The 10901-nt window shown below is 41.0% G+C and overlaps 1 protein-coding gene across 2 annotated transcripts; it reads right to left on the reverse strand.

Moving 5' to 3' along the window:
* Nucleotides 1-147: 147 nt before the first annotated feature.
* BLOC1S6 (biogenesis of lysosomal organelles complex 1 subunit 6) lies at nucleotides 148-7352 on the reverse strand. Of its 2 annotated transcripts, XM_031048692.2 has the most exons (5): nucleotides 7126-7352; nucleotides 6241-6385; nucleotides 5110-5197; nucleotides 4417-4503; nucleotides 148-3521 (listed from the first exon to the last, which is right to left on the reverse strand). In XM_031048692.2, exons 1-5 carry the CDS (start codon nucleotides 7190-7192, stop codon nucleotides 3402-3404), a joined length of 507 nt encoding a protein of 168 aa, XP_030904552.1. In that variant the 5' UTR covers nucleotides 7193-7352; the 3' UTR covers nucleotides 148-3401. The 2 variants fall into 2 exon arrangements, with proteins under 2 accessions (XP_030904552.1, XP_030904553.2); XM_031048693.2 differs by lacking the exons at nucleotides 148-3521; nucleotides 4417-4503 and adding an exon at nucleotides 4520-5007.
* Between the last annotated feature and the right edge of the window lie 3549 nt (nucleotides 7353-10901).

The raw sequence follows: 10901 nt of genomic DNA on the forward strand, positions 1-10901 counted from the left end.
AAAGGTCTGTTTTGAAGACATACAGTGGGGATGGTGGTGATGTGACTGTCTAGTTTCGGTGCCTGTTTTTCTACAAATCACTCTGTCAAAGACTGAGAACAATAGAATAAGGAGAAGTGTACTTCAAATTACTGGAAAGCAGTGATATTTGCACCAAAATAAACTGTTTATTTCAATTTAAGCTTACACTTTGATTTAAAAATTAATCATCTTTCTACCTTACACATTGCTTTGCCTCACACGAATAGCTATACTGAATAATTTTGCTCCTGTAAATTGTATTCATACAGATTTATATCACTAACTCCAAGACCTGCAAAGTTGTTACCAGTAATTTAGTTATAGTCATACAACTACTCCAAGAAAGATCAAATAACTTAATTAATGAGGTTTAAAACACACAAAAATGACATCTGCAAGGTGAGACATTAAAGCACCAAGGTGAGAATTAAGAAGAGGTAGCAGTGCTGCAAAGCAAGCAGCAGATGGCAGAAAGCGTCTACTGAAGGGTAATTCAGAATACTCTCTCAACTGCTGGAATCCCAACAGAACAGCTATGGAAACAACCTCCACGTTATTATTTATGCTATTATCACTTAGGTCACACAAATAAAAACAAATAAAGTCTTCAGTAACGTTTTTCCAAAAGGAAACAAATTTTGTTTTATGAACATGGCAAAGGTAACACAATTAGTGAAAAAACCCAGATTTCACTGGATTAAAAATTGGCTCATGTAAAGCTGTAAGGCTATAGGTGGGGTAACCCAATTTAAGCATCCAATTTAAGAGTAACAAAGATAAGAGTACAAGAAACCAAGATTCCTCAGTTAGCAACAGTAATTCCTAAATTTGTAGAATCTGACAAAATAAACATTCAGTTACCACACAGTTAAGTGTCTTACTTTTACTGCCATGACTTGACAAGCGATTACATTGACAACGAAATAGTACAAAAAGAGATCGTTTTAAAACTTGCCTGTTTAAAAAGACACAGCTTACCTGTGCTTCCTCCTGTACATGGAATAAAGAGTCAGAAAGATAATGCCTAAGACTACTACACTGATCTACTAGATAAGTAGTTTTATTGTAAAATCAAGCAAGACTAAATGTATACACAGTAACAGGAAGACTAAATGTATACTCACTTTACCTGTGCATATTAATGCTGGCATATCATTTTAGATGATTATTGTTAAATTAATCCAACACTGCTTTTTATGCATCATGACATGAGTATTCTGAAGAACATCATATGAAGACAATAAATTGCAGATTTGACTGAAATGATTTACGATCTCATTAACAAAAAAGTTATGTGAACTGACCAAACACTGCCCCCCCGTATATATATTAATTTCCCTCTTTACTACAAAAAGGTTATTTAGTAAAATTAATTACTTATTCATACAGAAAATATTTTACCACAATATGAAAAATTGCTATCTTTTTACTTATGTTATTCCTCAGGCAAGCACTGCCAGCTTTTATTCCTTTGATCAGAAATTATTTCAAAGAAAACCTGAAATATGCAATTGCGAAGCCATCAATTTCTGTGATTAAATTCTCTGTTTTCAGTAAACACAGCCACACTTTCTGAAACAAAACAAACACCCCACAGTTCTTCACAAAAAGAAACCACACTAGGGTTCTAGATGAGGGAATACAAAATAAATACCACAGAAATTTAATCCCAATTTGCATATTGAGGCATCTAGATTCACGTTATACGTTAATAGTATTTAAATTCCCAGAATCTAGTTTTGAAATTACATTACAAACTAAAATATTGAAATAACATTTAATTATGTACATTCTGCTCCAAAAAGGGACTGTGGAAATTCTTCACATTTCTCTTAGAAATACAAACCACAGCACACACCAACAATTCACTGGCAATGAACAGACACCAGTCAACTTACAGGAAAAGTACCTGTGAAAAATTTTAATCTATTACTGCTCCTGTAACAGCATTTCAGTGTCTCTTCAGACTACTTCAAGCACTTTGTTCTCCTTGTTCCAAAACATTATCCCAGTTTACCTTTCGTGTTGGATGATTACTCATTAAAGTGTCTTTCACAAAAAACATGACAGAAACAGGAAGTAAGTTCAGAACATTGCAATACAGAAGAGTGCAAGCAAGTGCACACTGTGTAAAAAAGTAAAATTGACTGAGCCCCTTTGATACCTCACCACAGAGATCTTATGGAAAAGTTTACATAGATTACCTTTCATCTTACTTCAAAACACACCAATTGTACAGTACTAAAAAAACACCACAAAATAAGCAGTTTCTTAGACTGTAGGAACCAATAGTTTAAGCTCTTTCACCAATCTAGACAACATGAATTTTCATTTGTATGGGAGTTCATACCAAGTGCTGCAAGAGAGCAATTATATTCAGAGAAAAGGTTATCAGCCTCTATTCCACATGTATCATCCGTACACACTACTAATCGCCAACTTGGGCAAGGACAGTAACAGAAATTCTCTTACATAGCCCTGAAGTGCAAGTGAACCATGGGTTAAGGAAAAAAATAAATGCAGTAGTTTTTCCTGTCAGTAACTGAAACTCACATGAAGTGGAAATTGCTGCATTTTGCTTGTTTTATTTTGTCACACAGAATGAGGAAACTACACCTTCTAATCTTCCAGAAATCTGCATGGACCACACAGGCATCCTGTTGGACCACTACAGAAGTAACAGGTCCCTGTTTTGACTCCAGTGTTTGTGGAAGCACAAGTTCATTCATCTTTGCATTGTGCACAAATCAGTTTGGAGACCTTTAGTGGTCTGCTTCCCCCTCCCTGTACCAGTTCAGCTGAGAATTTAATTAAAAGTTACATAAAGCAGAAAAAAAGAAAGACTGCTGCAAAAAAGTGAGCTTTAAGGCAGATACACTGGAACTTTCTTCAGTTCATTAGACATAGACCAAACAGAGACTGCACAAAGAGTCAGTGCTTATGAACCCAAAGAGATGTCAACTGTGAAATGGGTGCCCACTGAAGTCTGGTGATGAGAACTGAACTTTAACTGGTATTGTGTTGTGTGTATGTGCCAGTCACTGAGAGTATCTCAGAATTCTAAGCACAAAAACAACAGATGAAAAAAATTTACAGGTATTTAGAACTGTGAAGCCCAAGTTCCCCTATATACATATAGATATATAAATTTTAACTTATATTATATATCAAACTGCATAACATTACAAAAGAAAGCAACTTGAATGGCTGAAATGAAAAAATTTGAATGTTATCCACCCTATTATTACCATTCTGGACTTTATAATACTAGAGAGTCGATTGTTGCTAGTGACAGCTATAGCCCCATTTGAGGGGCATCTGCCTTAATTCCAGAAAATCCAGAAGCTATTAATTCAGACAGATTGTTGCATGCTCTGCTTTCAAGTCCTCCTAGCAGGTTTTGCTGTTAACTGCTTCTCTCTTTCAAGTTCCTTCTCACGTTGCTGTTCTCGTTCTAGTTCTTCCTTCTGCCTCTTCTGTTGCAGCTTCAGTGCTCTTTTCTAAACAGAAAAGACAAGAAAACAATATAGCTGTAATAATAATTTATAGCTGTATTTAAGTTGGAGATACAAACAAAAGCCCTCCCATACTCTTAACATTACCTTTTCCAATCCACCCTGCTTATGACTGAATGCTGCATAACCTTAATTTTTTCTTCCTCCCTCCCACTTTTATCTTACTGTTTAAGAATGGCAAATCTGTGATTTACATAGGGAAAATACAAACTGGATTCCCTTCACTCTCACTAGAAGTCATCCTTTGCGTACACCAGACAAGGGGCATATCATGCAATTTATTGCCTCCCAGAGAAAATCCTTTTGCTGAATGTACTAAAGGACTAATCATAGAATCATAGAATAGTTAGGATTGGAAATGACCTCAAGATTATCTAGTTCCAACCCCCCTGCCATGGGCAGGGACACCTCACACTAAACCATATCATATTCATCCAACCTGGTCTTGAACACTCTTGCCTTAATGTAACCAGAGACTGCCTATATAGGATGAAGTCAGTGAATTTATGTCACTGCTAACATTACATTAAGTAGGAAAATTTCTTACATTTATGGCACTCTAGTTTTCATTAAAGAGGCACAGAAACTGAAACAATGAAGAGAACTAGTTGGAAGAGAGTGGATTAAGCAAGAGAACAAAGCATGATACTATCTGAATATGACAATGATGTTCAAATTTACTGCTCAAGCACAGGTAAGAGTAAATGAATGCTTAAAAACATACATGGCTTAGCACCACTGAAAAATTCCACTTCGGTAGATTGAGGATTCTATTTTAATCAGAACTTTCACTGTGCATCCAAAAATCAAAGTTGGGAGTCAATAATACGTAAGTAAATAGATATCTATGTTGGAAAATAAGAGTATTTATCGCACTCACTTTTAGCTTTGTTGTCTTCTCATGGAGCATCATCATTTCATTTCTAATATTCACCAACTTGTTGTGATAGTGTTTAGCTTCTGAAAACTTAAAAAACCCCATAACCATTAATAGCAGCGACTGTCAAGTTGGAATAGTTGTTCTATGAAGCTACACAGCAAAACAGCGACCAAAACCAGTGATTATCAGCACAGTTTGATAATGGATTAAACATGCTCACTTTTATATACAGTTTACATATTACACATACTATAGAAAACTGACATATCACAACAGGTACATCCAGTAATCTGCTGGATTAAGAGTTGTTAAAAGAATAAAAATACTACAACTTTATGCATCATATACCACTGTTTCATGCCTCCTTCCTGCTAGTCTGGAAAGGTGCACAGAGCTCTTATGGGAGCCTCAGTTCTACTGAAAAATGGCATACCTTTGCTTTGGCTACCAATTCTGGACAACTGGAATTAATACCACTGTCTGAGCCTGCTTTTTCTTCCCACTACCCTTCCTGTTTAAGGGGAATATGCTGGTTCTGCACCCTCTCCAGCAACAACTTATCCTGAATATCTGAACTGGTTGGTTCTCTTCCTGCAGGTCATTAAGAAGAAAAAAAATACACAAGTTGCTATTAATGCTTCAGCAATAAAATCTACACCAATAGAGATTTAAAAAAGCATTAGTAACACTTACCAAAGCATCAATTTCAAGAATGGAGTGACACTCTTTGAACTTTGAAATCTCTTGTTCTAATGTTTCTAACAATACCACTTGGTTCTGTCTGAAACAAAGAAAAGATGTATAAAACCAAACTAAAGCAGCATACACTCTTTTTCAACCACCCCTTTAAATAAGTACAACTTTTGATGGTAACAATATAAATACATGTTTCCCAATATCAGATCCCTCTTATGCATTGCTAGGCAATTTCAATAGACATGAGTAAGTGGTCCTAGAAAAATCCCAGCTGAGTACACACAAATTCAGCTGGCATTGTACAGCATGGATATCCAAGATAGATATCCGAAAAACCTGACCAGGCACTCTGCAGGCTGCAGCGAGTAAACACCCTTGGCTGAATGAAGGGAAGAACAATTAGCTCTTGACTTTGCCCTCAGATACTTCTGCATCATGTTGCAAGACTAAGTTATTTGATCCTTGATGCTTATTGAGGATCCTTCACCCCACATAAATCAGCTAAAGTCTTTCCAGACACAGTCTATCTCTGGCATCATACATTGTGAAACTGAAATCAATGTACCATGCAAAGCCCAAGGGGATAGTTTTCAAGCCCTTTCCAGCATCTCTGCATCCATAGCAGATCTAGCCTGCATTTGAAATAAACTATTCTCAGCTACCAGTGAGACGACAACGTACAGAGAACTCTTCCCTGTTCAGCTCCTGAATTTTATTCTCTAAGGACATCTTTTACAACACAGTTTAGAAACAGGACAACAAACAATATACTGCACTACCAGGTGCCCTGGATAAGAATTCCATCTCTGAAAGTAAAATAAATCCAGCTTTCAGCAGACTTTCCTCTACAGGAATGAAGAGGTATTTAAGAAATCTATGTGTCTTCTATTATACCTGGCTTAGGAGATTTTAATGTTCTAACATTACACAAGTTCTGGTAGGACACACTGCAGCTTTGCAACTCCAGTACTTGCACAAATCACTTAAATATTAAGGATCTATAGTCAGAACACAGAAATGCTTCAATAACCTATATTCTACTTAAGGGCAGCTAGAACATTATACCCAAAAAAAAAGTGGCAAAAAAAGTATGCACATATAACAAGCTGGTTTTGTAAATTTGCTTACGTAAATTCCTGTAGTGCTGATTTTGATCGCTGAAGATCAGGCAGATAATGAGAAAGCAGTCCTTCAGTCAGCTGCTCCACAGCTTTCTCATCTATTAAAGGCAGATCTTCTACTACCCCTTCATCTGGAGACGCATCACTAGGATCTACACCAAAGAATAGTGACAGTTCAGCATGCATTTAGTGTTTCAGCTAAAACAACTGTATTTTCCTGTTTAAAAATTAAAAGCATTTCAACACTGAAATGCCCCTGTTCATCCCACCCTTGTTCCCAGTCCCATATCGTGAACTTCCCAGTGAACAGTTTTTTCTGAACACAAGCAGAACAGAAAGAAAGAAATAAGAGTGTTTCAAAGACATCTCATATACATAAAAAACCTCCTCCAGTCTACAGAGGAAAAAGAGGGGCAGTATCACTTGTTATGGCCGTGCATCAAGAATACCTAAATGTTAATACACTGCCACCCTTTGCTTTCATAGTTAGGGAATAAACCAGGCCTACCGAATAAAGGTCTTAGCCTGTCACTGAAAACATAAGTGGACTTCATTAAAGCACCACATACACTGAACTTTAAAAGTCTGCAAGCATGAGACAATAGTTACTGTAAGTTTCGTATGGGCAAGCTATGGTTATTATGTGCAGACCTACTGAGGACACAGGACTTCGATCCACAGGCCACACCGCACAGCACAAATGAGCCAGTGGCCCCGGCACGCATTCGGTCTCCGGTGCATCCGACCCCAGCCTTCTGACTGCGCTCCGCGGCCTGCTCCGCTGCCAGCGGCCGCTCAGCTCTGCCCGGGGCCGGCTGCCCTCAGCCCCAGCTCCTCCTCCGACCCCCCGCACCCGCCTTCGCCCGGCGCAGCCCAGCCGCCCCTCACGTACCCAACGAGCGCACGGGGGTGCCCGCAACCGCCAACACCTTCTCCTCAGGCCGCTCCTGGAAGCTCATCGCTGCCGCACCCTCCAGCAGGGCAGGAGGCCGAGTTGAGGCGGTGGCGCAGGGATTCGCGGGGCTCTAACTGCCGTCACCGAGCAGGACGACTCCGCGGCGGCCTCCCCACTACCCGAGGCCTCACCATAGAGCTTCCTCAGCGCGCAGCTGATCAGATCGGCCGGATGCGGAAATGAAGCTCGACTGGCGCTCGAAGCCCCGGTCGGAGGGCGGGTGCTGTCTCTGGCCGGGCGGAGCCGCCGGTGTCACACAGATTGCTGCCCTGGAGCAATGGGTATGGGCAGTGGGGGAGGCCCGTGACTGGCGGGGTAGCCGAGAGGAAGAGCTAAAGGGACAAGTTGGGTTCTTGGCGCAGACCCCTCCCGGCGGTGGTGGTGCAGCGAGCCGAGCCGAGCCGAGCCGAGGTGGAGGCGGCCAGCAGCGGCCGGTGGAGTCACGGTGCTGGGGAATAACAGCTCTCGGGCGGTTCGTACAGCGCAAGTCGGAGAGTGCTACTGTCAAGGGATAAACCCCAACCAATGCGAGGCAGCCCCTCCTGGGGACATACTGTCTCCTGCTCTGCACACATCTGCGTTCTGTTAATCAGTAATCACGCAGATTGTTCACTACGTTCAGCTTTTGTTCGTTAGCAAAAGGAATCTGAGCTAGTTTTTGTGTAGGTACCTGTTTCTGCAACTAGCCCAGCAGTCTGTAAGAGTAATAATAACTTTGTGTATTTTATTATTGATAAAAACCACTTTCTGGTATGGTAGGATTTATATATTTTTCTCTATCATTTATAAAGGTCTTTTCAGGAAAGTCAGGCACAGCTATGTAAAGAAACCAGAGAAGGCATCACTCACAAAGTGTTTGAATGCATTATTTCCATAAATGCCCAAATATTCAAGTTAAATGAAATTCAGATAGTCCCATTAATTCTTTTCAGAAACAGGCAAAAAAATGGACTTGGAGATGATCTATCATCCTTAAAATTGACACTTTTAACAAGATCATTGCAACTTCATTTATATTTTTCTTCACATGTACACTCAATTATTGATCACAGTTATGTCACTATTTTGTCATCAGATTAAAACCTGACCTGGTTTTGTTTTTTGGCTTTTGCTTTAAAAAAGCAGCATCAAAGGCCTGGTCTGAAGCTGGACTGCAACAACAGGGACTTGTCAACTAACTTAGACTCAAAATTTTCAATTACAACTGGTGGAAAACCAGAAAAGTTTTGGAAAGTTTCACTGGGAAAGACTTATCATCTTCCAGATGGAATTTCTAGTAAGAACCAGTGAGATAATCACTCTGAAATAGTCTCATTTGAGCTGTGGGAGTTTCAGATTTGTGCTCCTGCTGTGCCTGTTCCAGGCCCTCCCACATCTTGCAGAAATAGACTAAGGATTGGAATATAAAATTGGCATCTGTTTTTCCAGGCAAGTTAAAATTTAACTAGTTATCAACTCAAATGCTCCAAAAAGAGATTGATAGAAAGCTTCTCTTGTTCCTTTTCCTCTGCAAAATGTTCTCTGTTTCACAGTAACTATTTCCCAAGTGCATTCCCAAGTTCATTATCCTGTGAAGGATTAGCTAAGGTTTTATTCTAAGAAAAAAAGATGTTTGAAAAGGAAGTTAAGTGAACCCTATAATAAGGAACAAAAATATCTGGTAAAACTAACAAAAAGCAGTTACCTGTTGGTCTAAATAGTTAATTTCAAGGAGTTGTGCAAAATCAGTACTAACATTACCATTGCTATCTAAAAATAAGTTACCATGCAACAACAAACTCCATAACCCATTGAGCCATACAATGAAAAAGCTTTAATTAATCAGAAAGAAAACCATGCTGAGGACGTCTCTGTATAATGAGCTGAAGGGATTTATAGTCCCTGTGCAGCAACAGAGCTACCCCAGGGACCCTGAAGAACCCAGACTCTTCAGCTGACAGCTCTTCTACCCATCCATGGGCAGAATGTGAGGAAATGGACAGGCTGTTATAAAAGGCACTGTTCAGTAGAGGTTCATCTTGACGAAGCATGACTTGGTTCTTGAGAATGCTTCAGAAAAATTTGGTCTTAGTTATTCAGTAAAAGGCAGGCTGGCAAACCTTGGTTTGCTGGTTTAGGGTGTTAAGCCCCCCCAGCATGCTGCCTTTCCTCAGTGTGAGAAGTTTCTGACCCTGCAGAAGCAGCAGCAGGATGGAGCATGAGCCTATTGTGCCACCCCTAATGAGTTTTACAAGCAGTAGTTTTGCAGGATCCTGCCTGGCTGGTCTCTTACGCCTGTGCATCCTTGTGCTGGTAGAAGTGATGAAACACAGAGTTAAAACACCCAGTGAGGCAAACAAAATCATTAAGAATGGCTGAACTGGAACACAGTAAGAGTGCTTCTCTCCCTGGGCAGCACGGCTGGTTGCACAGGGCCCAGCCTCAGTCAGCTCAGGCTGACTCCCATGCTGCTCGCTGCCCCCTCAGCTGCCATATGGGTGTCCATGCAAGTTGTGATCACAGAAGCCATCTCAGTCACACATACAAATATATTCCAAACCCCTCCAAAGTGCATTCTAAAATTCTGCCCCATTTCAGGGACACAGTTCATCATCTGGCCCCAAAACAATTGTGCTGGCAACCCTGCTGGGGGAATTATGAGGTGGGCAAAAAGGCCAGGCATGGCACCTTTATCCAACCTGAAGAAGAATTTGGGATTACATGCTTAGGAAAGCCTCCACCTTGTAAAGCAGCAAGGGAGCTCAGACAAAATGCAATACTGCTTATTTTTGGACATCTTACGGAGAACAACAATAAGTTTACCATACTCGACTCCCCTCCTGCAGGGCCTGTTCCAAGAAGGGGCTCACTCCATGTCTTGCAGCACTGTCCCGATGTGTGCCAGAATCCGCTATCAGCCCTTGACCAGAAAGGGAATACCTTCCTCCAAAATCTTGCAGCTCCATACAACCATCTGGTCTTCACTTGGTAACTTCCTCCAACCATGTCAAAACCCAGGTTATGTATTTTTCCTCAGGCAGGCATGATTTTCCAGAAGTATTTATGACTTAGGGAACTGACTGACACAGGAACAGAATTTGGCCATAGGTACACACTGGCACTGAGTATGTGTAGGCTGGAAATTAGAAGAAAACTTCTGGTATTGAGACAACCAAAGAGGGGGAATAATCTCATAGCAGAATTAATAAAGGCAAAAATCTAATTATTCTGAAGTTAGAGCACAGTTATGAAAAGAATTATATGACAGCAGGGCCTCCGAGGTTTGTTTTTCCCTATGACACGACACTGCCCTAACTGTTGGGAGTTGCTGCAAATGATATGAAGTGCCGTGCCTTTGACAGGGAGAGAAAGAAGCTATGCTACACAATGCAAACTTGTGACTCTTCAAATTTGAAGCCAGAGCACGGAACTCTGCAGTTCACCTTCCAGCGTACATGAAAGCAATCGCTTGTCTACCAACAGATAGTACTTGGATTTCATGGCTTTTCCAGTTGAAAGTCTGTACCTCACATGACAGATATCCACCGAACACAAGCGCACGTAGGGACGGGAACAGCCTCTCGGGCTAACCACCAGCTGACCACTACAGCACCTGGCAACACCCCGCCACCACCACGCTCGGTGTAGGGCGCGGCGAGCCGCCGGCTGCGGGACTTGAACCGGCGGTCGTCCCGCGCGGGCGGCGCAGGCGCAGTGCTGGCCGGGGCCGCGGC

This window comes from Melopsittacus undulatus, chromosome 9 (assembly GCF_012275295.1).
Source record: "Melopsittacus undulatus isolate bMelUnd1 chromosome 9, bMelUnd1.mat.Z, whole genome shotgun sequence".
Taxonomy (NCBI): domain Eukaryota; kingdom Metazoa; phylum Chordata; class Aves; order Psittaciformes; family Psittaculidae; genus Melopsittacus; species Melopsittacus undulatus.

Excerpts from the sequence above, each read along its gene's own strand:
- BLOC1S6 (XM_031048692.2), bottom strand. The coding sequence starts at position 7,192 with ATGAGCTTCCAGGAGCGGCCTGAGGAGAAGGTGTTGGCGGTTGCGGGC. Across the intron at positions 6,386-7,125 it reads CACCCCCGTGCGCTCGTTGG|ATCCTAGTGATGCGTCTCCA; the intron begins GTACGTGAGGGG and ends TCTTTGGTGTAG. Across the intron at positions 4,504-5,109 it reads TTCTTGAAATTGATGCTTTG|TTTTCAGAAGCTAAACACTA; the intron begins GTAAGTGTTACT and ends GGGTTTTTTAAG.